Here is a 26725-nt window from a genome sequence, read left to right as displayed (position 1 = left end):
TTTGTAAAATAGCCTTAAAAACTTTTTTCAAAAATCTTTATTTTAAGTAGGCTCCACACCCCAAGTGGGGCTCTAACTCACAACCCTGAGATCAAGAATCACATGATCCACTGACGGAGCCAGCCAGGTGCCCTGTAAAGTGGCCATTTTTAAAAGCCCACCTTGCCAGCCAGTCTCCAAACTCTAAATGAGTGCTATTCCCCTTTGAAACAAAATTAGGGACGGTTCCTGGTCCGTCAAGCCACAGGACCCTGAGCATGAGGACATGCGGCTTGGGGAGGCAGGACAGGACAGTCTTGGTTGTGAACAGGCAGCTCCAGGTCTCGCTGGGCCGGCAGGCACCACCAGCTCCGTACAGAGGGGGCAGAGGGAGAAGGGCGAAGATAGGGTGCAGGTGGGGGAAGAGGGGGTGGATTTGAGTTGGCTCTGCCGAAGGTGGTGCACCCTATTCTGCCCTCACCCCCGATGAAAGCCCCCAGGGACCCCGGGCCAGCCCTGAGCAGGGGATGTGGGGACACCAATGATGAGTAAATCAGTAGCTATGACACGGGCGCCCTGCAAGTGGCTGCACCCTTGTGTATAAACATATCTTCTAATTGCGGGGGTCTCCTGGCCACAGACAGAAAACTTGGCCAAAGGAGAAAAGGAAAACCCCTGAATCCCACCTCCAGGACCCGTCTTAGTCTTTGTACTTTCGCCTTTTTACATAGTTGCCGTCCAGGATTCCCTGTCTGGGAACTCTTTTCCTGAGAAGTTCCCCATCTTTCTAGCATTTATACCGCACTTTTTCTTGTTCCAACTGCTTTGGATATGATATTTGTCCTTCCTCAATACACTGTAAAGTAAGCAGGCAGAATTACTCCCATCGGATGGATGAGGAAACCAAGGCACAGAGTGGCCCAGACAACCCAGCTGGTGATGCAGGGGTGCCTGGGACACACACACAGAGGAAACATGGGAAGAGGGGAGGAGGACAGAAAAGACAGTCCCACAATTCTCATCTCAAAATATTTAATTTTGTTTTGAAAAGGACACATTCCCAGCTTCCCTCCCTGCCACATCACTCCAGCCCACCAGCAGCGACACATTCGCACGCACACACGCACATAAGGCCAATGGGCTACAGTCTGCTTCTGCCCTCTCCGGCTGCGAAGAAGGGGTTTTCTCCTTGCCTCCTTCGCCCAGCAAGGGTAAAGGGGAGAGGGGCCCGCTGGAATGCAGGCTCCCAGGGAAGGACGCAAAGCCCCACACACTCTATCACATGCACTTAGAAAAATAAAACCAAGTGGTGTTCTGGCATCCCCAACACCATAAGATAGCAATATCCACCTGGAAGTCATCTTTGCCATTTTCTAGAAAAATTTATTGCACTTAATTAACAGATGTTAAAGGAGCTCTGGGGTGGGGCTTTGCCACGAAACCAGGGGTTCCTGGCCCTTTGTGTTACAGGGAGCAGAGCTCCCAGGGCCATGGATGGAGAGCTGCCCAGCACAAAGGGACCCTCCTCTGCTGGTTCCCAGGCCTGCCACCCCACCTCAGGCTGGAGGACTGTATGAGCTGCCTGCCCAGGGCCCCAGCAGCCCCCATCAGCAGGGCGATGCTTACCTAGAGTCAAGGGTCACTGCCCAGTGCCATCCCCAACCTCAGGACCCGGACAGGCAAACCCCTTCCTTTGGCCAAGGGTAAGAGTTACCCAGGTCTTCCACAAGGTGCTAGCCATCATGAAAGCTCTCTCTAAATATATATATGTCTATATCTAGATATACATTTATTATATGTATATTCTTTCAACATTCTAGCTCATTCATGATTTGTCTATTCTGAGGTTGCAGCGAGGCTGCCACGAAGCTGAAGACAGGGAGCTTCGGAAGGCATGTGCTTCCCAAGCAATCATAAACCGACGACGGCAGCCATTTCTGCTGGCTTCCCAGCCACCAGTGCTCCTTAGAAGATGTCAAAGATCTGAGCACCAGAGCTGCGCTCTTTGGCTGTCAGCCCCAAGGAGGAAGTCAAGGAGACTCCCAATTCCTGACGGATACTGAGCAGGCAGCAGCCCTCTCCTGCTCCAAGCACCCATTTCTTAGGCCTGGGAAGGAGACACGCTTTATCTGAGCGCTCCTCTTCCCAACATGTCAACCTCCGTGGACCCCTCCTTCCTGTCCCTGCCAGACTTCTGACTCAAAGGAGCTCTTCTGAAAGGGGCCAGCAGCCACACTCTTTCCAAGTAAGCACTTTGGGAAGGAACCAGACACCCACTGCCTGGCAGGGAGGAAAAGGAGGGCACCAAGCAGGCAGGAGGTGAGACAGAGAGGAGACAGCAGGCCATCATTCCACCCGCTGGGTGTGGGGGGTAGGGCATGGACACCAACCAGAGATTAAATGCCCATCCTTAAAACAAAACAAAACACAACACAAACCATATACTTTCTGGCCAAAGAAAATGAAGAGCGCTGAAGTCGGAGGCTCTTCTACCAATTACAAAATGAGAACTGCCCTCTTGGTGGGTAGCCAGACCAGAGAGAGAGCGCCCGGGAGGGCGAGCTGCCCAGGGCAGGACACTAACATGCCGGATGCAACGGCCCTGTTGTGGTTACAATAGAGTGAGAGTGAACACGGTTTTTAGAGAACCACAAAGTCAAAATCAGGAGGGAGGGGGTGGCCTCCCTTGGCCTCAGGGACCCTTGTCAAGTACCCTGGAAGGGCAGGTGTGCAGGTCCCTGGAGGGCCGTGGCATTCCCCTGGGGTGTGGTCCATGGCCAGTACATGGTTTCCCCTGGTCTTAACATCTGCTGTGAAAAGTCTTTCAGGGTCAGGGCCTGGGACTCAGAGCCACCACTTTAAATAAAGCCAGTGGTAAGCACGACAAAGTGTGCCTGTCGCCTCTGACCCCTCTTTACCACAGGCTACCTGCCCTGAGCAAATAAATACACCCATCTCCAGGTGCCCCAGCGGACCACAGTGAGCAGAGAGTTCCACGGCTTTCCACAACGAATCTTCTAGGTACAGCAAAAGGACGACTGAGTCCGTTGACACAAGAGAAAGGAGCAGCTGTGAGGCAGTGAAGCCACAGCTGCGAGGACCTCTCCCCTCCACACGACAGCCAGGCTTGTGTAGGTGGCCGGTGTCTCCTGGGACGCAGACTGAGGGGCCCCTAGCCTGAGGGAATGGCCCAAGAGCTGAGCTGTGACCCCTGCAACCCCTCACCGGGTCCTGCGGGCTGACACTCTGCACAGCTCACACGTGGGAGGGATCCTGAATCAAGAACTGGGAAGCCCTCTTCTGTTTTTAGGGAAAGTGGACTCTGGCCTGGCCCACACTGGAGAGCAGAGCACGAAGAAAAGGGGAACTTCTTGGGAAACATGCCCCAGCTCTCCGCCCACAGTGTATGGGGCCGTGGAGGCCGGTTTTCTAAACACCATGCGAAGGGGCATCCTGCCTCCAGGAAGTTAAGCTTCCTAGGCTGGGCGGGGGGGGGGTTCCTTTTAAATTCAAGATCTGAGCATGGTCACTGGGTAAAAAGAAACAGTAGGCTCCAAGGCCCAGTGTGGTGGGACAAAGAAGTTTCAGGTGGCCTCCACGAGTGGCCTGGAGAAGAGGAGATGAAAAGGCCTCCCTCTGCACTGTGGTCAAAACTCGGAGACCAGCCGCCCTGGGAGTTCCTCCCCCAAAGCAGATGAAACATGGGGAGAGCCCTTCACCAGGACCTCCTCCCTGGCTTCCAGGCCTCAAAGCCACAGGAGAAAAGGGGTGTGGGAGCTAAGAACAGCTGGGTGCACTTCTGCTGCAGGCCCCAGACCCACACCCCATCCCAGGCCGTGCAGAGACCCTGCTCCTGTGGTCTGGCCCCCGGGGAGCCACTCCGGAGGAGCTGCTTTGTCTTTCTACCTCTGAGGGAGATGGGAACAGATGTGTGTCTCTCAAAGACTTTCTGGGGAGGATGAGGTGGGTGACAGACACGCCCCATCTGGAAATGTGCCCCGCTACCTGAGAAGACGTCGGGCGACAAGGATCACGACTCATTCTGTGGAGACAGGCTCAATGGCCCAGGCCGGAGACTGAGGGAGAGTCAGGGAAGCCTGAGCCCCCTGTGAAAGGAGATCTGTACCCCAGAGGTCCCCTTCCGATTCAATTGGGACATCCAAGAATAGAAACTAAGGCTGATTCACCCATCTACGTAGATTCTCTCGCACCCCCACTGATGAGGAGGCCGGCCCCCCAGAGAAGTCGCCACGTGCGCTGGCCATGTGATAATGAAGCTTGAACGTGAACGCTCCTGGAGCAGGTGTGCTACCATTCGACCATGACGAGTCATAAGTCTCCACGCGTGTGTGGGGTTTCAGGGAGCCCCCAGGCAGAGGTCTGAGGTGCAGGCAGCGCTGCCCGAGCAGGGGCACGGGTTACAAGGGCCCGTACTTGGTCTCATACTTGGACACGATGGTCTTGCACTTGCCCACCTCCTTGCGCAGCTCAGCCACCTCCGTCCGCAGCGCCGTGTTCTCCTTCTCCAGGAAGGCCGCCCGGATGGTGATCTGGTTCTCCTTCAGGCGCCGGGCATCCCGGGACCGTTTGGCTGCTACGTTGTTCTTCTTGCGTCTCGTCCAGTACTTTTCGTCCTGTGGGGAAGGGTCCTCTGTGGGTATCTCCTCTTTCCCTATGAGGAAACCCAACCTTTCCCCTCCTGCCAGCACCCCACACCCCAGATTCCTTTTGAAACTCATCTGGTGCAGCCAGCCAAAAGCTTGGACCCCAGGGAAGGAGTTGCATGTGCCAAGGACACCGAGGGGCCCTAACCTTTCCCCAGGAAGGTGGAATAAGACACAAAGTCCTTGGGTGGGATGTGCAGCAGAGGGAAGGGGATTCGCTGGTCGCTGGCTCTGGGCTACTTCAAGATAAACCACTGTCCATGCCCGTGCCTCACTGTGGCATTTTGGTTGTGGCTAAAGGCCTGCACCCTGTGTCCAGTTCTCGGAGTTTATTTAAATCTTGGCTCTGCCACTTACTCGCGGTAGAACTGTGTGAGCCCCTTAGCCTCTCACTGTCTCCTGTCCTCATCTTTACGACGCGGGATAATAACAGTGACTCTGGCACAGAGCTGTCTGAGGATTAAACAAGCTACCGGGTACAAGGGGCCTATACCAGTGCCCGGTGTAGGGTAAGGACCACGCAGATGTTGACCATCTCCACCGTCACTGTTACTGAAGCCTCAGAAGCCTCCTGAGGTGGGTATGGTTATTCCCGCTCTACAGATGAGGCATCTGAGGCCCGGCGAGCTCTAGGTGGCAAAGTGGAGTTTGAACCCAGGTCTGCCTGATTCCAAAGCTTGGGTGAAATAGGTTCCTTTGAGTTTTTCCTAAGAAAGGATAGAAAGACTACAAAATCCTCCTCTCCCTCCCACTCTCCAAGTTCCTACAAAAGCATCCGCTTGAAAGCTGCTTGCTCCTCCCTGGGGATGGCAACATACAACTATCTTTTGTCCTTCAAAGCAAGGGCTTGTTCAACCCCAGTTCCTGTGGTCTAGTGAGCTCCTGCCCGAAGGCTGGGCCAAAGCCAGGAAGTGGGAACATCACCACGGTGGCGGCCAGGAAGAAAAGACAAAAGCTGCAGGGAGTCACACTGGGGCCAAATGTTACCTGACTCCCTTTCTTTCTACCAACTGCTGCAGGATAGGGCTCTGTGTTCTGAACTCATGCCTTTCTAAATGGTGTCCACAAGGAGAGAGGGTCCTCCACATAAAACCAAACAGGAGGAAGCATAGCCTCTCGGCTCTTGAACCTTCATTTATAACAGATATCAGGTTACCTTCTGCTCATCGGGGACAAAGACCTTCTTGGCCTTTTTGATCATGGGCTGGGGCTTCAGGTCCTCCTCCGCAAACTTGTGCTTCCGAGGGTTGAAGAGCTCCCCACCGGGGACACTGGAGAGGACCAGGTCAGCAGGGTCAGGATTGAAGTTCACATCCACCTCCACACAGTTGGGGTCAATGGGACTGGGTGTTTCCCTCTCCTTTTCCAGGGAGGATTCTGAAAGACACAGAGGCAGGTGGTCCTGAAGCAGCCCACTGGACAGCAAAGACTCACGTCCCACACCCAGACAGCTGCGTGAATCTCAAGGATGCGCCAGCCACTGCCACTGGGAGGGAAGAAACACGGCAACAGCATTGGCCCCCAAGCTGGCGTAAGTGATTCCGCTCAAGAACACAAAGATGGAAAGAATTCTTTCCTGTAGGAACAAAATGCTCAAAAGGAAACAGGCCCTCGAATAAGACAGGATTTTCCGATTATTTCCCCCCCCAGAAATGTTAAGCAAAACATTAAATCATTATACCCCCTTAACTTCCTGTGGTTTCAAGTTCTCAAATAATAAGAAACAGCTGAATTTCTCTGTGAACTATTATGGGCTAGGGACACAGACTGAACAGCGAAATGGCTTCCATTTTTTAATCCCTCGAGACATATCAGTCGAGGTGCTCATTCAGTCTTAGGACAACCCCAAGGGCAGACAGGTGTTAACCTTATTTTACAGATGAAGAAACTGAGGCTCAGAGACACAACCTCGTTGTCCCAGGGTCACACAGATGGGAAATGACTGAACTACAATTTGAGTCTGGGTCTGGCTGACTGAATCCTTATTCTTTGCCACCCTTTCCGGCTGCCACTTTGTAGTGGACATTTGATAAAAGGCACTTTCAGAATTCAAAGGTTATGCACGCCCAGAGATAAGTTATACAAAAAACAAAACAAAACATACCTTTGGCCTGCTCATTCAATGCTATTGTTAGGAGTACACAAAATTTCAGTCAACAGATATTTGTTAAATATCAACCACATTCCAGGGACTGTCCTTGCAAAGACAGAGCAGTGCACAAAACAAGTAAAAATCCTTGCCTTCGTGGAATGTTATTCTAGCGGGGGAAGGCTGACATTACACAAGACAAATTAAAAATATCTACAAGAGTGTTGGGTGCCATGTGGCTATTTGGGAGGACATTTCAGAAAGAGCGAACATCAAGTGCACCAGGATGTGCACAGGCAGACTGTGGCGTTCAAGAAACAGGGAGGCAGCCAATGGAGCTCACGTGAAAGGATGGGAGGAAAGAGTAATAGGACAGGTCCAGAACACAAAACATAGAGCTTTGAATCCCCAGAAAGCAGTGGTTTTCAACACGGGATGATTCTGTCCTGCAGGAGACATGTGACCACACAAGGAAGGGGGGTTCTGCTGGCATCTCGTGGGTAGAAGCCAAGAATGCTACTAAACATCCTGTGATGCACAGATAGTCCCTCCCGCCACCCCAACAAAAAAATCATCTGGTCCAAATGTCAATAGTTCCAGTGACTTTGACTTCTACCCTGAGATGGAAGCAGCCCCTGGAGAGTTCTGAACAGAGGGGTGACATGACAGGTTTTCACTGCATTGTGAGCATAAACTCAGTGGACCCTATTAGAGAGGGTTAACTACAAAAAGGGCTGAACATCAGGAGAGTGAAGGACCAGGGACCAATGTGGTAACTGTGGGAGCACCGCAGCTGCCAAACCCTACACCCGCAAGACACACAGCCAAGGTGCCAAAGCCTGACAACTAGGACTCCCACACGCTGCTGGGACGGGCAGCAGGGCTGCAGCCACTTTGTACACTGTGTGGCGGAACCTACAAAGGCTGAATGTATCCGTGTCTGATGACCCAGCCCCACAGAAATGCACAGATGTAGTCACCAAAAGACACGCACGTAAATGACCACAGCAGTGCTGTGCAGAACCTAAAACTAGAAATGCCTCAAACGCCCATCAACCGTAGAATGGATAAACGTGGTATGATCGTACGATGGAATCATTCAAGCAAAGAGAATGAACAAACTGCTAGAGGTATGATATAAATTTCCTCACAAATTTGAGGAAAAGCAGCTAGACAGAGCATACATACGACTTACTCTTTTAACAGAAGGAACTGAAAAATTGAGAGGGAATTCTCCTTTCATTTCTACCATGTATACAATTCTTTAATATAAAACTTACTTTACCTGTATTGTGGTTTGCTTCTGCCACAGGAATATTCCGTAAGTATGTTTTGTAAATATATTTTGTTAGTGTAAAGAGATTCTGATGCCCATATAATTTATATGTGTATTATAATGTTAGCTATAGGCAACTACAAATGTCAGACTATAACCATAGTTAAGTTATAATAGGCAAAAACAAGAATATATAATATACACACATACAATTAATATACAATTCCATGCATCTTTGGTGATGGAAATAAGGACAGTCATTACCTCTGGGTAGTAATGACTGAATTGGGGTCACAAGGCATTTCTGGGATACCAACAGTGTTCTATATCCTGATTTGTGTGGTAGTTCCATGGGTGGGTTCACTTTGTTAAGATTCATCGAGCTGTGAAATGGGCATTCCTGTATGCCATACTTCATTAAGAAGGCTTACTTAGAAAACAAAATGAGGGCGCCTGGGTGACTCTCTTGGTTGAACTTCCCACTCCTGGTTTTGGCTCAGGTCATGATCTCAGGGTCGTGGAATTGAGCCCCATGTCCGGCTCCATGCTCAGCTCAGAGTCTGGTTGATATTCTCTCTTTCCTTTTCTCTCTGCCCACCCCCTGTGCTCTCTCTCTAAAATAAAAAAATAAATAAATCTTATAACAACAAATCAAAGGCAAATGCCACCTAGATTGCCTAAGGTATAAAACAAGACTCATTTCCAGCTCTGCCCCCTACCCCCACACAGACCCAGACTTCTAGGACAACCCGATGGGCACAGAAATGAGCTGCCTTCAAACAAGAATTCAGCTGGAATCAGCTGAAGCCTCCAGATCTAATCAGTTTACATGAGAAAAACAAGGGGCAGAGGAACATGTTAAATGGCACGACAGGGATATGGTCAGAAAAATCTAGCATGTGTGTGGGTGCCTGGGTAGCGCAGTCGTTGAGTGTCTGCCTTCGGCTCAGGGCATGATCCCGGCATTCCGGGATCGAGTCCCACATCGGGCTCCTCCACTGGGAGCCTGCTTCTTCCTCTCCCACTCCCCCTGCTTGTGTTCCCTCTCTCGCTGGCTGTTTCTCTCTGTCAAATTAATAAATAAAATATTAAAAAAAAAAGTTTATAAAAAAGAAAAATCTAGCATGTGTGAAACCCTACAGGATCAATGATCAGCTTCTTCAACAAATAAATTGCAAAGAAAAAAAGGAGAGGGGATCCTATAGATTACAAGGGATTTAAGAGACATAACTAAGTGAAATCTGTGCATCTTGTTTGGATCCTGATTCAAACAAACTGTAAAACAGTAACATTTTTTTCCAAAGATTTATTTATTTATTTATTTATTTTTTGAGAGAGAGAGTATGTGTGTGTGCTTATGGAGGTGGGCAGAGAGAGAATCTCAAGCAGACTCCCCAGTGAGCACAGGGCCCAATGTGGGGCTTGATTTCATGACCCTGAGATCATGACCTGAGCCAAAATTAAGAGTGAGACACTTGGGGCGCCTGGGTGGCTCAGTCGGTGAAGAATCTGCCTTTGGCTCAGGTCATGCAGGGTTCTGGGACTGAGCCCTGCATCAGGCTCCCTGCTTAGTGGGGAGCTTGCTTCCTCCTCTCCTTCTGTGGGTGCTCCCCCTGCTTGTACACACGCTCTCTCTCTCTCTGTCAAATAAATAAATAAATAAATAAATAAATAAATAAATAAATAAATAAAATCTTAAAAAAAAAAAAGAGTCAGACACTTAACCGACTGAGGCACCCAGACACCCCTCTAAACAGTAACATTTCTGAGACAACTTTTTGGAAATTTGAATGCTGATGGATATTGTCAATTTCTTATGTAAAACTGGTATTTTTGTTATGCTTTTTAGAAGAACCTTTACATTTTACATACATATTGAAATATGTACAGATGAAATAATATAGTATCTAGGATTTTATTTCTTTTTTAAAGAATTTATTTATTTGAGAGAGAGTGAGAGAACACAAGCGGCGGGGGGGGAAGGACAGAGGGAGAGGGAGAAGTAGGCTCCCCACTGAGCAGGGAGCCCGACTCAGGGCTCGATCCCAGGACACTGAGAGAGATCGTGACCTGAGCCAAAGGCAGATGCTTAACTGACTGAACCAACTAGGAGCCCCTGGGATTTGATTTTAAATAATGAGGTGAGAGCCTGGAAGAGGTTATGGAAACCAAGATTGATTATGAGTTAAGAATTATGAAAGGTGAGTGATGGTTACATGAAAGTTCACATAGTAGTCTCTTATTTTTGTATCTGAAAGTGCTTCCATAATAAAAAGTTAAATAATAGGGGGCGCCTGGGTGGCACAGCGGTTAAGCGTCTGCCTTCGGCTCAGGGCGTGATCCCGGCGTTATGGGATTGAGCCCCACATCAGGCTCTTCTGCTATGAGCCTGCTTCTTCCTCTCCCACTCCCCCTGCTTGTGTTCCCTCTCTCGCTGGCTATCTCTATATCTCTATCGAATAAATAAATAAAAAAAAAATCTTAAAAAAAAAAAGTTAAATAATAAATAAAAATAGAGCATGAGAATTCCTTGGGTTGAAGGGAGTCCCCTGGGTTCCATACCAGCTCCGGGTATCCTTCCTGGGAGCCATCAGCCTGTGTGCCTGTAACTGAGCCTGCAAAAAACTTTGTAAGGGGGACGCCTGGGTGGCTCAGTCGGTTAAGTGTCTGCCTTGTCCTGGGATCGAGTCCCGCATCCAGCTCCTTGCTCAGCAGGGAGCCTACTTCTCCCTCTGTCTACTGCTCCCCCTGCTTGTGCTCTCACTCTTTCTGATAAATAAAATCTTAAAAAAAAAATTGTAGGGCTCTCTGAGACAGCAGCTATGCCTCCTCTGAAGGGTTCATGTCCAAGCATGAAAATAAACCCACCCACACCCCAAGCGATAAAAACAGAAAAAGGACAAGAGGATAAAGAAGGAGGCCCGGAGATGATGCTTGTCCTGGCAACAGGAATGCCTTCCTCATGCCAGTGCCTAAGCAGTACCTGGCCACGGGTACATCCTGGCTTTAAGTGCTGCCTCCACTACCTACCAGCTGTGTGACCTTGGGCAAGTTACTTCCCAGTTTCCTCACCTATAAAACAGGTATTAGAATATCAGTGTCATAAGGTTCTTGTGAGGATTGTGTGTTAACACCTGGCATGGAGTAAGTGCTAAATAAATGCTAGCTGGTGGTATTATTATTATTACTACTACTACTACTACTGCCTGAGCTGCCCAATAAGCTGTGGCAGAGAGCACGCAGAGGGAAAGAGCAGTGCTGAGGAAAAGCAGCATGGGATTTCTGTCCTGTAAAGCCTCTGACTGGAAGGGCTCACTCCACTGTCCCAGGCATCTGCAGCACGCCAAGCCCACAGAAAGGCCCTGACTGCGCTGATGTGGTTGCTATTTTCGTCTCCAGCCTCAAGGGACTGTGCTCAAGGGTGGGGTGCAGAGGATTTCTCCGCACGGCAGGCCCACCAGGACCTCCTCTGAAAGGCCTCACTGGGTGTGTGGACTCAGCAGCCCTCCGTGGGAACTGGGCTTCCCTGAATGGGCCAGGTGGCCAGGCACCCACCTGTGCTGGACGCGGTTTCAGAGGGCTGAAAGACGGCAGTGGAGGAGGATGGTGGGGATGCCGTGGAAGAGCTGGCTGACTCCTTCCCTTCTAGCTCGGCCACAGGCAGCAGCAGGTTCTGGGCCAGGTGGGTGGGGCTGGCGGGGATGCCATTCTCCAGCAGGAACTCGTCCAGGTCCATGTACTCCAGGTGGAAAGACTCGCCGTCGTAAGGGATGGTCTTGTCCCAGATGGGCGGCATGAGGGAGGCTGAGACGGCCATGGTGCTGGCTGCCGCAGCCTCATCTTCCTCCAGCTTCTCCTTCCCTTTTTCTTTATCTGCAGACACAAAATCTGTGATGAGACACCACACAAGAGGGTAATTCAATGTCAGGAGGTGAGCTGTGGGCCTCTCGGGGCTGACTCCTCTGCATCTGAACCCGGATTCATCCCATCAATTTCAAGAGCCCACCCTGCTCTCCAGTTATAACCTGTTGTTTGACGCAGGCCCAGTGGTCTCCTTCAGAGATGGCAGCATGGCCTCACCCATGCCTTGGCCTCCCATAATGTTCTCCACAAGTTCTGGGGCCTGATGTGGTCCCAGGATTAATTCAGAATAGGCTGTGGGATTGGCATCTGCAGAAGAGAGGCTTTGGGGAGGAAATGAAGTTTCTGATATCTTAGTAATATTTTAGGAAAGGATATTTTAGGATTCTTCAGACCAAGAACTTTTGTGTTCTCCTGTCCTGTTCCCTCCAGCCAAGCTTCACAGCAATCCAGCCTAGGGCTTGAATCCCAGCTTTGCCCCCCACCTGCTATGATGTGTGATTTTAGCCATGTTACTTAACCTCTCTGGGCCTCAGTGTACTCCACCGTAAATAAGGATAAAGCAACTCTTTGGTGAAGACTAGAGATAACATTTTTTTAAAGATTTTTATTTTTAAGTCATCTCTACACCCAATGTGGGGCTCGAATTTACACCCTCAGATCAAGATTCGCATGCTCCATCGACTCAGCCAGCCAGGTGCCCTTAGAGATAACATTTGTAACTGTCCTGTAGGGTTCCTGGCACACAGGAGGCATTTGCTATGACTGTAAGCTCACTGAGGGCAGGGACTGTCTGATTCACTTCGACATCTCAAGGACCACTACGGGAGCAAGCCGAGGGAAAACGTGCATACTGAATGAAAAATGCTGGGTTTGCAAACTGACTCCCTTTAGGTTTATTGGATAGAGAGGGCTTGGAGCTGTCTTTTCAGGACCCTTTTCAGAGCAACCATTTCAAGAGACCTCTAGCCTTGAATAAGCAGAGAAGGCTGAAGGCAGGTTTTCTGGGAAGAAGGACAGGGTGGAGCTGAAAANGCGAAAAAAAAAAAGCCCGTTAAAAAAAAAAAAAAAAAAAAGCTTGTTCCATTCAAAGGAAAACTAATCAATTAGTGGGGACGGTTCCCACCTAATTGTCTCAGCCTGAAAGCTATGCACGTAGGTATCCAAGAATGGGCAAATTAAGAAAAAAAGATGAAAGAAATGTGACAAGGTTAGAAGGAAATCAAAATGACAGGGAGGCTAATCAGGGAAGTGGGAGATAAAATCATGACAAGTTCATAATGGGCTTTCAAATTGAGGGAGACAACTTTGAACTCTGGATTCTGAAGTGAAAAAGAGAAATCAAATATGATTATGTTGGAAATAAACCAGTCATGCATGGACTCCTAGACCACAGTCGGCCAAAAATCAGCCTGTTGGTCCAATAAAAATGGACACACCCAGTGTGTTAAAAAGGTGGAGGTTTTAACAAACAGAATTTGGTCACGGCTTCTAACCTGAATTGTTGCAAATGCCTTCTGTACCAAGCTTTGGTTTAAACCAAATGGGAAGTAAGAAAGCCAAGCTTTGGTGGGCTGGGTGGGCCAGATGGCCTCCCTGTTCTCCTCCTCTGAGATCCTGACTCTACATTCTGTTCAGAAATGACTGTGACCCATGTTGGGTGAGATCATGGGGATCAAAGGAGGCAGGAAAAGGGAAGAGACAGAAAAACAGCCATACTGAAGGACAAGTAAAAATAAGTTCGTTTTACTTGGTGTAAGCAATTAAAAAAATATATTTTTAAAATTTTTATTCTTTTGTTTTAATTTCTTTTAAAAACGTATGTATGTGTGTATGTATTTTTAACGATTTATTTTAGAGAGAGAAAGAGAGCACCAGCAGGAGGGGCAGAGGGAGAGGGAGAGAGACTCTCTAGCAGACTCCATGCTGAGTGTGGAGCCAACACCAGGCTCAATCTCAGGACCCTGAGATCATGACCTCATCTGAAACCAAGAGTCACACGCTTAACCGACTGCACCACCCAGGCACCTCTAAATTTATTTTTAAGTAAGCTCTATGCCCAATGTGGGGCTTGAACTCAAGATCCCAAGATCAAGAGTTGCATTTTCTATTGACTGAGCCAGTCAGGCACCCCAAGAATATTTTTCATCATGTTTTCATCATTTTTTTAAATAAATTATAATCAGAGTTTTAATTTTAAGAAGTGATAAAGGACTAGGCCCATCACTCAGGTCACAGGGACCAGGTCAGGTCAGTGGTTGCCAGTGATACAGTAAAATGCACCAGACCAGGCTAAGAGCTGCAAGGTCTAGTTAGGTGACCTTGAGGAAGCATCCTCAGCTTCTGAGCCTCAGCTTTCCTCATCTGGGAAGTGGGGATAATATCTTATAGGACTGCTACGGAAGACTAAGACTATGTCAAAGTGCTTTGTAAGCATTGTGCAAATGTAAGGCAGAATCGTTGTTATCGATGGTTGCTACTTGGTAATATTGAATAAGAACCTGAAAGATGTGTACGCCTGTCCCAGCAGTTTGTCTCATCCCTACATCTGGAACAAAGCACTGCCTTCAAAACAAAGAAAAGGGTCTGTGCAGATGAGGTTCCAAAGCAGGAGGGGAGAGCCTGGCCTTACCTGATGTGCTGAAGCTATTTATAACTCAACAGTGACAGCCACAGAGATGGGAACCTCAGAACACACCCAGGAAAAGAAGAGAAATAGCATTTTTAAAAAGAAAATTAATTCCTCAAGACAGGTAATTCACAGAAGGCTTATTCCTTCCCAAATCCTTGAACTACACTGATGGTTCTTAGAAATTCAAAGATCTCATACTGAAAGCATACCTCAGTGCACCTAAAACCTCACAATAGGTGGCACTCCTCCTGTGCCCTCAACCTCATGTTCTCAAGCCAAAAAACAGGGCCAAACCTGCTTTCCACACAGGCTCCAGGGACCTTTGTGGCCTAGGAAACAAGAAGCAGCCCAGCCCAGCTACAGTGGTCCCAAAGTCTAGGGTCAGCCCCAAACAACGGGGTGAAGGTGCCACCGTGGCCTCATTCTGACCCTCATCTCTCTACCTGCCTCGCCCCAACCTCCCCCTGGGAAGGCGCCTAGCATCCCTTCGCCTGACACCCCTCCCCCACCTCAGCAGCAGAAATATCTCCTGGGTGTACCTAGTAGCTGGGGATACGCACACGCAGGGATGAAGAGAGGTCCCCCTCCCAGGAGCGGGGAAGTCCATATACAAAGACAAACCGCCACCATGTATCAGCGCTTCTCAAACTTTAGTGGACTTTGGAATCACAGAGGTGGGGTGCTCCTTCAAATGCAGATTCCTGTCCCAGTAGCCGCAGATTCGGTGGGCGAAGGGTGGGGCCCAGGAGCCAGCATTTTAAACTAGCATCCCAAGTGATTCTGATGCAGGCATCCCCAGAGAAGGAGCCCTGGAGCGTCCTTTAAGTGGCAGCTACGACCCCCATTGGCCACTTCAGCACCCCCTACACGTCGCGCGCGGTGAGGCTGCCCGAATGAATCTCCTCACCGCGACCCCCACCCCGCCCTCTCCCTCCAGCCCCGTCCCCTCCAACCCCCATCTGACCTAGCCTCTCTCCAGTCGCCCCGGCCTTCTCTTCCCACCCCACTTCCCTCGCCCTCTAGGCCCCTCCGCAGAACAACTACACCCTGACCTCCGACCTCCCCGGCCCCGCCCTCGCAAGGCCCCGCCCCTGCAGGAACCCCGCCCCCAGGCGCGCGCAGACCCCCTCCCCTCACCGAGGCGCGCCTCCCGCGGGGGGTTCTCCATCAGCTTCTTCAGGACCAGTGGGAAGGAGCCCGGCAGGCCCCTCTCCCCAGCTGCGCGCCCGGGTCCCGGTCCCGGCCCCGCCTGCGGCTCCACAGGCGGCTTCTTTCCGCCGCCCGCGTCCGACATCGTGCCCCGCGCTCTGCTCGCGCGCCTCGCCTCCCCCGCCCGCCCCCCGAGATGGGCCGGAGCCGTGCGACCCGCAGCAGCTGCCGACACGGGCAGCTACTGCGCAGGCGCCCAGCGGCACCCCCACCTCCCTCCATCCCTACCCCGCCTGCGGACAGGCTCTGGCATATTAATTATTCATGAGGCCAGGCCAGCTTCCCCGGATCGCGGCTTTGGATTGGTGCGCCCTGTAAGGAGGGCAGGCGCAGCCTTCCGGGCCGTGATTGGTTAGGCCGCCGGGTCTTAGCGCGGCACGTGTGGGGCCAGGTGAGGAGCAACGCCGGAGGCCCCGCCCTGTCCGCCCCTGGGTCACCTGATTGGCGCCTGCTGGAGTCGGTGTCATGGGCCCTCTTCGGCTGCAGCCCCTTACCCTCAACCCGCGGTTTCACCTTCGCCTCCCTCTTCATAACTCCCGCCCTCTTCCCAGACCATCGCAGCCGTTCCCCCTTCCCTCTCATCTCAATCTCACCACCTCCCGGACGCGCCACTGAAGGGAAACTGGGCTGGGCGTGGCCACGTCGGCCGGGGGAGCCTATCAAATCGCCGGCTCGGGCCTCTCGGCCGTCCCCCTGCAGATCACGTGGAGCCGCAGCCGGGTCTAGTAGCGGGGGGAAGGGGAAGAGGAGGAAGGCGCGGTGCGGCCAATGGGGGGCGGGGGCGGGGCCCCGGGACGGTGCACGAGGCGTAGCACGTGCGGGGCTGCGGCGGGAGAGGAGGGGTGGGTCTTTTTGTTCTGGGGACTCTGCCCAGGGTCGTGGGACAGGAACGCAAAACCCAGCGACCTCCCCTCCTCCCCCGCGACCCAGAGGTTGGCTGAGGGCAGGGCTGCAGACGGCGACCTGCCCTGCCCGTTGGGTTGGCCCGAGCTAGCTTGGCCGCTGCTGCGGGGGGGGGGGGGGGGGGGGGGGGGGGNCGGGGGCGGGGAGGTGTCAAGTTCCCCGCTGATCCCGGTTTCTGGTGCGGGTGTGGCAGCCAGATAAACACTAGCGTGGAGGGAGCATTCTTGAGGCCCGCGGGTGGAGAGAAAGGGCCGGCCCTGTGCCAGGGCTCGGGTACAGGCTTCCGTCCTCCCACTTACTAGTTTATGACCTTGGGAAAGTCCAGTGGCTTCACTTGCGCCTGCTTCCTCATCCATAAAATGAAGGGGTTGGACTAATCTGTAAAATCCTAAACAGCTCTGCAATTCTGTTCCTCTCTAGGACTTACCCTTCCTTTTCCTAGGGAAAAACGAAACAAATCAAAATTCGTTTACACAGGGTACCGATTACACACTCTGTGGGAGAACGACCTCTTAAAACACAAATACTCCCTGGGGATTCCTCAGGAAACCTGTAAACGTGTAAGATGTGAGAGGGTACACAAATCTGGAGACGGTAGAGGAAGCTAATCCCAAACAGCGCCCAGAACTTTGTACCTCATTAGAGCACAAATCACACTCCGCGTTGCACCCAAACAGTACTAGACTCTCCCTGTCTAAATTCCCCGGGGTGGGGGGGACGGAGGCTTTGGCCTGTTTATCTGGTTTCTCACCAAGAGCCTGGGCTTCCAGCGTTCAGGCTGGATAATGGTGGAGTGCAGTCCTGGTGCATGGGATAGGTCCGTGACCGCCAACACCCGCCTAGCTGGAAGCTGTCCAGCTGATGCAATCAGAATTTTGCTGGGAGTTGAGGAGGAAAGAGAAGGTGGGCTCCTAAGCAGGCCTGGTTCGAAGGGATTCTGGGAGATGGCTGGGACAGGGTGATGGCATCTAACTCCAAATTCAAGTTCTTACTGCCACGCGCATTGCACCTTGGTCATATTCTGGCTCATACCTCCAAGCCAATGGCTTCACATCTCCAGGCCTCCTTTCCTGGTATATCAAATGGAGGTAGGACAGGGTCTACCTCTGGGGTTTCCATAAGCCAATGCACTGCGCAATTGTAAACCTGCAACAAATGGTAGTGTTCGTAATTTTACTAAAACTCATGGGTACACATCCGCTGCTTGTGGTGTATGCCAATTCTCTGTTCAGTAGAAATACTAAATTGTCCACAGAAAATCTGTTGACTTGTTGGTGGGAATTATGTATGTGGCTAAACAAAGATATCTTTAGGGGGCACCTGGCTGGCTCAGTTAGTGGAGCACGGGACTCTTGATCTCAGGGTTGTGAGTTTGAGTACCACATTGTATGTAGAGATTACTTAAAAATAAAATCTTAAAAAAAAAAAAAGATATCTTTAGGAGAAACTGACCTAGAGTTTTTCAGAAACAAATTTCAAAGGGTAGCCCAAAGAAACTGACATGAAACTTTTTAAAAAATGGCTGGCGTGGCCATGGAGAGACTTGCTGCGTTGAAGCTGAATGTCTATTTTCTTGGCTAATGTGACATTACTGAAGGTGAAAACAAACAATTTTCAAGGTATTAGAGGAGGATTTGCAATAATTTAACGGTGAAAGTTATAACACTTTATTTATAACAAGGGTGGGTGTAGTAAGAAGGAGTAAAGATTCACATTTCTTTGTAAGCTACAGTTATCCAAAAGGCGTAATGCCAACTCCATTTACCACCCAGCCTGGAGCAACTAACCTAACAGGCAAGCGGCACTTGCGAGGAGCAAGACAAGCAGGTTGGGACTTTAAAACTCAGTTTTGAAGGGCACCTGGTTGGCTCAGTCAGTTAAGTGTCTGCGTTGGCTCAGGTCATGATCCTGGAGTCCTGGGATCGGGCCCTGCTCGTGCTCCCTGTTCAGCGGGGAGTCTGCTTCTCCCTCTCCCTCTGCCCCTTCACCTGCTTGTGCTTTGTCTCTGCCTCTCTCAAAAAATAAAATAAAATAATATCTTCAAAAAAAAAAAACCCGGGGTGCCTGGGTGGCACAGCGGTTAGGCGTCTGCCTTCGGCTCAGGGCGTGATCCCGGCGTTGTGGGATCAAGCCCCACATCAGGCTCCTCCGCTGTGAGCCTGCTTCTTCCTCTCTCACTCCCCCTGCTTGTGTTCCCTCTCTTGCTGGCTGTCTCTATCTATCTCTGTCAAATAAATAAATAAAATCTAAAAACAAAAAAACAAACAAACAAAAAACAAACCCAAAAACTCAGTTTTGATTCCATTCTCTTTTCGTGTCCTGACACTCCCCAGAAAGGTTTTTTTCTTTTTTTCCCCTTTCTTTTCTCCTGAATAACCACAGGGTAAATGGTGTGTCACAAACAGTGCAGGAACATTACAAACATGTCCTCTCTCGTGCTTGCTTGCCGGCTAGGAGGTTAGCTACGTTGTGAACTGGCAGCATTTAACAGCACCACCCTGGAGGCGGGGTGAGAGCCATTACATTCTGGGCTGACAGGGGCAGGACCATAACAGCCTTTGTCTACCCTGTCTCCTATCAATCAGTAAAGTGGGAATAACAGCGGGGCCTCACCCCTTCACACAGTGGAGGAATGGATGTTGTGAGAGCTAGCTGATTTCCATAGTGTGTACGAGCCCTACGAAGAAAAAAAACTCCATACGAAGAACATGTCATTACAGTTAAGACTTTAAAGGTATGAGGTGGTACCTCAGTGTTCTTTAGTGGTAGGGTTTCAACGCAGTGACTTTTGAGGGAAGCGTTTGTTCTGGGGGGCAGTGGTGAATTTGTGGGCTTGGGGGCAAGCATGGGTTGGGTCTCCCCGCAGCTGCTGACTAGCCACACAGCCTTGGGCAAGTGACTTCTCCTAAGCCTACTTGTCTCTCAGAAACCAAGGTGGATATGCTTACCTCACAGAGCAGTTATGAGGATAATGCATGAGAAGCAATCTCAACTGCCCACCCGAACAGTGCACGTCATGGAGTGGGTGGGCCGCCACCCTTCCCCTTCATTCAGGTTGTGCTGGGCCAGGAGTAGAATTATTTTGGGAGGCTGGGTTCTACAGCAGAGACACGGATCTGAAATCCATTTTCCTGAACTAGACTGGCTTGAAATTCTCTTTTATGTTTCAGAAACCTGCTAACCGACCCAAATTAAAAACTTGAGGGGTGCCTGGGTGGCTCAGTTGGTTAAGCATCAGTTAGACTTGATCTCAGCTCAGGTCTTGATCTGGGGGTCATGAGTTCAAGCCCTGCATTGAGCTCCACACTGGCCGTGGAGCCTACTTAAAAAAAAAAACTTGCTAAAAAAACAAATAACAAAAAACAACTTAATTGAGCATATGCAGAACAAGTGCCTTACATTAAGCCATGATGCCGATTCAGAGTATTATTATTTACATTTGAATTTCAGAGGAACTACAACTCTAGCAGTGGAGCCTTTGGCCAGATACCCCACAAAGATCCATTTGGCCACATTGTCGGTATCCAGTAGGACAGCACCTCTTCCAATCTTCTGACTTTACTGAGCATGGTGTGTGTAAGAACAGGACAATGAGAAGGTTTCCACTGAGCTCTCACAAAGCCCAGTTATCTGTGGGCTTTGCCAGTACCCAGTGCAGGAGAGCACAAAACTTGGTTCAGGGTAGTAACTCAGTAAATATTTGTTGGCTTGCTTTGTTGGCAGGGCTGGTAGGAAGGTTGACAAAATCTTTCAGAGCCAAGTCCTATACATTTGGAACATTATTAACATTGACTGACTTTGTGTTGATTCACCGTGGAACCTGGAATAACAAACGTGAGCCATCCTTAGAGGCAAGTCCCCCAGCACAAGCCTGGCCCACAACTAGCATACCTGTGGCTGCATAGTTCTGGGCTGTGGTTTGCACCTTGGTCTCGTGTGTTCTAGGGGAGAAGTGGTGGGTGGAGACTCTTCACTAACTCTTGCCCATCTCTTCAGCACAAGTTTCCTGTTTGGCTTGCCTCTTGTCCACTCCCAGGGCTCGGATTACAGATGGAGAGCTGCCCCGAGAGTGCCATATCCAGAGAAGCTATCACCTCCAGCCTCTGCCACGTCTCAACAGCCACTGACACCCACAGTTTCTCCAGTGGAAGCTGCGTTGTTGGTGCAGTGGTAGGGTGTGGGCTCTGGAGTCAGACCATCTGGGTTTAATTCCTACTTTGACAACCTCCCTAACTGTGTGATCTTGGGCAAGTTACTTAACCTCTCTGTGCCTGGTTGTCAAAAGCAAACAATTCAGGCACGCTGCTAAGAACAGTACTTGGCACCTAGCAAGTGCTCACTTGAAGTTAACTCAGCCTAATTGCATTTTGGGTTGTTCTGGGAACACCTCATTCCTCCCTGCCTGCTGCTTCCACAAGAATAGTCGGGGGAGGGGGACTTGCAGGCAGGGTAGAGCAGCTTCACTTTTCTTCAGGATCTTCAAGGCCCTGCAGGTCCTCCCCTCCACGGGTCTCTCCAACCTCCCCTCTTCCTTCTCTCCCCGCTTGCTCACCTTCTGCAGCCACAGTGGCCTTTTATTCCTCAAATACATGTCTTTGCTGACCCAGGAAAGGGCCTTTGCAGGTGCTGTTCCCTCAGCCTGGAAGTTCTTGGAGTTGCTCTCTCCCCTTCATCCTCCTGGCCTCTGCTCCAATGTCACCCCCTCAGAGAGGCTGGCCCTGACCCTCCTCACTGCTGACTGTCCGTCTCCCCCCACTGGAATGCAAACACAGGCAAAGGGGCAATGTTTGGGTCATTCATCCCCGAGCCACAAGTGTAGCCGACGCTCGACGCTCACTACGTGCCTGGACGACTGAAGAGATCCTGGGGAATCAGGCAGGAAAGGAGGAGCCTGGCAGCAGGCAGAGCTGGGTCGGCAGCCTTGAGAAGTATGGGCCTTCCCTTTCCTGAGCATCCGTCTCCTCATCGTGGAATGGATAACGATACCTCCCTTGCAAATCCACTTCACAAATGGACACGAGAAAGCTCACACTCAGGAACCGGTGGCTCTTAGAAGCAGGATTCATTCCAGTGGCAGCCTAGACTTGGGTCAGGCTCATGGAGATGGAAAACAAGGGGCACTCCTGGACGTGACTGTCAGTTTCTGGCACTCGACAGGAATGAATGGATCACATATCTCAGATGGGTGATGGTGGGGAACAAATAGAAAAGAAGGCTCCAAGTCCCTAATGTGGGAGCCAAGAAGAGAGGCTGGTCTGCACAGTGGCCTGGAGGGGAGCTGATCCCTCTGAGTGCATGTCCTCACCATTTACAAGCGGTAGGATTAAAGGAGCTAACATGCCTAGCAACCTTGAAGAACCCCCCTCTGCTTTCTTTTCCCTGAAAGCAAACTTCACGATTTCTTAGTTTCTCTCTGATTCTGCTGGGCTGCGAGTGGAGGCGACCACACGGACTTTCCCTGAGGCCAAGCTCGGGTCAGCCCAGGCTGCAGAGTCTAGCTCTTCGCCCGCTTAACTCAGTCCTCCAAGGGGAGGATGCCCAGGCCCTTCCTGCGCACCCCTGCCTCTGCCCTAGCAAGTCCCACTGGATTGCAGCCTATTATTCATCGAGCCCTTGCTCTGGCCAGCATAGCAGGCACGGGTGGGTGCAGACAATGTCACCATGCCCCAGGAGCCTCAGCATGCGTTTCCAAGGAGACAGCAGTGTGTCTGTGCGTGTGTGTGCGCGCGTACTTGGAACATCCAGTTTTTTCAAGGAGAATCTCCGCGGGATGGAGGGTGGAAAGAGGGGAATGGAGGGTCCGATTACAAATGTGATGTTGGTGGAGGGAACATAATGCCAGGCCCAGCGGCTCTTTGTCTCTCACAGAGAAAGCAGTGTAGCACTTCACAGTTTGCAAAGGCTTTCCCATAGGATAAGTCATCGAATCCTGGCAACACACCTGTGAAGCAGGTATGCTTTGTACTTTGTACAGATTGGGGGTGAGGGGTGGGGGCCTGTCAAGGATACCCTGCTGGGTGGCCCACAAGTGATTCTAGTCAGAAGCTCCCTGAGGCGGGTACCCTGCCTGCCCAGCTCCAAGTGAGGGCCTTGTTCAACCTCCAGGTGTGGGTTCATGCCACATAGCTCCCTGCAAAGGAGGCTTAAGCAACCAAAGCTGGCAGAAAAGTGGAGGGCCAGCCTCTGAGCACAGCAGAGGCCCCATGGGAGGAGGGAAGGATAGGGTGTAAAGATCTAACAGTGTGGTTGAGAGAAACACGGTCTTTCCAGAAGCTGGAGAAGAAAGTGAGAGAATGCACAACCTGGAACAGAATCACCTCTTGGAAGAGAGTCCTCCAGGGAAAGAGCAGGAGTGAAAACAAGAATCATCCTTAGGGATCAGAGACCAGAGACAGAGGGGAAACTGAGTCAGGACTCGGGGTACAGACCCCCTCTTTTGCCAGACATGGATTTGTCTGCCCTCAGGAAAGTCAGTCAAACTGGTGACCAGAGTGAGGGGCCACCAGGTGACCATTGTGACCTAAAGCCAAGGGAGGCTTGAGCCTGGTCAGCTCTGCTAGAAAAGCCTGCTTGACTAGGGACAGGAAGGAAGTGGAGGTCTGCGCAGGCTGGTGGGGGAGGCCCAGGGGCAGCAAGAGGCAGAGGGACCCCAAGGCTGAATCTCAGGGAGCATCTCTGAACTAGAACACGGAGTGAGAGGCTGCAGGGAGAGCAGGGTCTCATGAGAGCACACCTGCAATTTCTCACACTCTGCACGGGTTGCTTCTAAAATTCCCTCGCACCAAACCCAAGATATGCTCTGCATGTGACCCAGATGTGTGCTGAAGCAGTCACTGGGCTGGAGAAAGTGGAGAGTTTGTAAATAGGCTTCATTCCCCTGTGCAGAAACCACTCCTTTCACACCAAAGCAAAGGGTGAAGAACAATCCTGAGGGCAGGCCTGCTTTCTGGGGCAACTAGCTGTTTCTCTCCTCTTCCTCCTATTGAGGTCAGAGGCCAGGGTCGGGGGACACAGGGGGAGAGACCGTATAAAGTACTTGCTACATGACTGCTGGAAATTCTAGTTCTGTGTGGTAGATGTATTCTTTTTACCAAAGGATATTGGTTTCCAGGTAGATACATTTATTTTTATAAAAGATATGAAGGGGGAAACCTGGCTGGCTCAGTTGGTGGAGCATACGACCCTTGACCTTGGGGTTGTGAGTTGGAGCGCCACGTTGGGTGTAGAGATTACTTAAAAATAAAATCTTAAAAAAAGAAAAAAAGCTGGGGTGCCTGGGTGGCTCAGTCATTAAGCGTCTGGCTTTGGCTCGGGTCATGATCCCAGGGTCCTGGGATCGAGCCCCGCATCGGGCTCCCTGCTCAGTGGGAAGCCTGCTTCTCCCTCTCCCACTCCCCCTGCTTCTGTTCCCTCTCTTGCTGTGTCCCTCTCTCTCTCTGTCAAATAAATAAAATCTTTAAAAAAAAAAAAAAGCTGTGGAGAGTCTGGGAGCTTTGGAAAGTTGTGGGTTGGGGGCAGTCACGAGTGAGGTCTTTGTGGGGTGCACTAATCCCTTTAGCTCTTCAACCTTCATCCCTTCATCTTATCTACCCATTGGCATCTGTCATTCCCATGGGACCTCATGCTTCTCCAAGATGCCACATGAGGAAGTGATAAGAGGTGTCATGAGGCCCTGGTTCATGACCCTTGGACCAACCCAGCCATACCAGACAAACCGATCTTCAGTCAAAACTCGCCAGCTCTTGGAAAAGCTCTGCCTCAGAACCTGGGCAAGTCCCCTCAGCTCTGGACCCCAACTTTGCCCATCCACAGTAAGCAATGGGGGACTTCCCAGTGGGCTCCGGGACCAGCTGGGAGCCAGTGGCCCGCAGCTGCTGCCACATTTCAAAAGTTCTGTTATCCTGGTCCAAGGAGCAGTGCCCCGAGTCGCCCCAGGAACTTTTCTGCCCAGCTGAGCGCTGTCCCTGCAGAGCTGCTGGCCACCCAGCTGCTCCCTGTGCAGGCACTGGGCCATCCTGAGATACCCTACCTTCCTTGGGTGCCTGGACCAAAAAGGGAACCTTTTGGTCCTTTACCTCTAGCTTTTGGAAGGACTTCTAGCTTCACCCACCCACATGGCCCTTCAGAGATGGCAAGAAAGTCAGCTGCGGCTTATCTGCCAGGCTGAGTTGAGGGTTCCCTGAGAAGATGGGTTTCTCCTGGTTAGCAGCTGGGGGCCTGAGGCTACGAAGGCATAGGAACTCCTTCTAGGATGCCCGCCTCTGGGGGTGGCCCGGACGGCCCCCGTGTTCAAACCACAGGCTGTGGTCTGAGGGACCTGGGCCCAGAGCTCTGTGAGAGAGCCCACAGGGACCCTGCCCGGAGCTCAGGGAGCCACCTTCTCCCCTTGGGCAGTACCTCCTCACTCTCCAAGGGGTGAGAAAGAGGGCAGGGCCTGTGGTGTCTGTCCTCGGGTCCCAGGCTTTGGGAATGGCTGAGTCCTTTGGAAGTCCTGCGGGGACAACTGGGCTCTGGTGATGAGACAGATCAGGTGCCAGCACAGCAGGATGAGGGATAGCCTGAGAAAGGTCCCCTGTGGGGACACGTGGGGCTCCTAAGTCAGACACCAGCAGCTGCAGCCAAGGACGGCCGGGCTCCTTTACAGGCGCATGTGGATTTTGAGCCCTGAGGACCTGGGTGTGAGCCCCTGACATCTTAGAACAGGAGAGATTTGGAGAAATATGTATCAGAGGGGAGCACGGTGAGCAGGCTGGCCCCCAGATCTAGCCATGGGCTTGTTTCACAGGCGGAACTCAGGAGACACCTGGTGCTGGCGGCTGGCTCTGCCCCCTGTCCACGCCCTCCTCTGCGGGCTCCCCGGCCCCGTGTTTGCCTGTGTCTCCTAGGAACCGGGGCTGCGAGCCTGTGGTCCTGTTACATAACAGCTTCCATCCCATCCAGGGGTTTAGCCCTCCAGTGAGCGGGAGCTGAAGCAGGCGAACGGAGGAAGGAGGAAAGCCTCTTTTCCAGACACGGGAGACTGCCCGAATCGGCAGTGGCTGCCAGCCCACTGCCACCCCAACACGCAGAGGGAGGGAACTTGATCAACAGCGGTCAGGACATTCTCTCAGCAGGGCGCTTTGGTCCTGCCCTGGCCCCACGTGAGCACAGCACCTGTCAGTGGCCACACGCTGGCCACAGCTTCCCAAAGCGAGCAGGCCTAGGAGGCAGCCCCGGAGTTGCCGTGGCGCTCCTCGCTGTGTCCCGCTCTGCACCCAGCCCTTCTCCTGCCCAGGAAGGGGCCAGGGGCAGACCCCCCCACCCCGGGGACCCTCTGCAGCTCGCAGCTCGGAGGTGCCTGTCCTGCCACTGTACCTGTGACTGCCCCCCCCACCCGGGCACGTGGGCAGCCAGCCAACGCAGGCCACCCCTGTTCCTACCTGTCCTCTTCTCTGGCCAAGGCAGAGAGTGCTCCAGCAGCGACTTGAGGACCTCAGGCATGTCCATGGCAGGGGCCACTCCAATCCGGTCACAGCTTGACATGGCCCGGCAGGAGGTGCTTGCTCGGGGAGTTCACAAGCAGCTAGAGAGGCAGGAGCTGGCCCGGGAGCCGCAGGCTCTGGAGGCGGGCGGGGCGGGAGCCCGAGGCAGCCAATGGGCAGTAGGGGCGCCGGCCCACCCGTCCACCCCCGGCTCGGCCACCCGCCAGCTCCGGCTGCAGCCAGGCCTTCCCTTCCCGCTGCCTGGCAGGGCGGGCCTGGCCGTGCGCCAGCCGCAGCACGTGGAGCCACCGCGCCAATCCTCTGACAGAGAGCCCGGCCTGTTATCTAACTTTGCAAAGGGAAGTTCTCCCCCAGGCTGGGAGCCATAACCAGGGCCTGCCAGGTGAGAACAGTGAGATGGCTCCACGCCCACAGCAAGCGTGCACTGCACACTCAGGCACACTCGGTCGAGGGGCCGTGGTGGCCCAGTGTAGCAGAGGGCAGGGCAGGTTGTGGAAATCAGTGTGGGCCGGGACCTGAGACCCGGCACCCCAGGCAGCTCAGCACAGAGGATGTACTCTGTGTCAGCACACACAAGCACAGGAAGGGAACTCACACATTCAGCTGCAAGCTGGTGAGCCTTGAGGGGTG

At 51.9% G+C, this 26725-nt stretch overlaps 1 protein-coding gene across 3 annotated transcripts; it reads right to left on the bottom strand.

Moving 5' to 3' along the window:
• Nucleotides 1-994: 994 nt before the first annotated feature.
• Nucleotides 995-26325, bottom strand: TEF (TEF transcription factor, PAR bZIP family member). Of its 3 annotated transcripts, none has more exons than XM_002926417.4 (4): nt 26033-26325; nt 11564-11881; nt 5800-6020; nt 995-4613 (listed from the first exon to the last, which is right to left on the bottom strand). In XM_002926417.4, the coding sequence occupies exons 1-4, from the start codon at nt 26133-26135 to the stop codon at nt 4398-4400; spliced, it is 858 nt and encodes a 285-aa protein (XP_002926463.2). In that variant the 5' UTR covers nt 26136-26325; the 3' UTR covers nt 995-4397. The 3 variants fall into 3 exon arrangements, with proteins under 3 accessions (XP_002926463.2, XP_034499689.1, XP_034499688.1); XM_034643798.1 differs by lacking the exon at nt 26033-26325 and adding an exon at nt 16148-16321; XM_034643797.1 differs by lacking the exon at nt 26033-26325 and adding an exon at nt 15639-16141.
• Nucleotides 26326-26725: the final 400 nt, after the last annotated feature.

This window comes from Ailuropoda melanoleuca, chromosome 15 (genome assembly GCF_002007445.2).
Source record: "Ailuropoda melanoleuca isolate Jingjing chromosome 15, ASM200744v2, whole genome shotgun sequence".
NCBI classification, from domain to species: domain Eukaryota; kingdom Metazoa; phylum Chordata; class Mammalia; order Carnivora; family Ursidae; genus Ailuropoda; species Ailuropoda melanoleuca.
The sequence above is the reverse complement of the archived record's forward strand: the minus strand, read 5'-3'. Positions and strand labels throughout refer to the sequence as shown.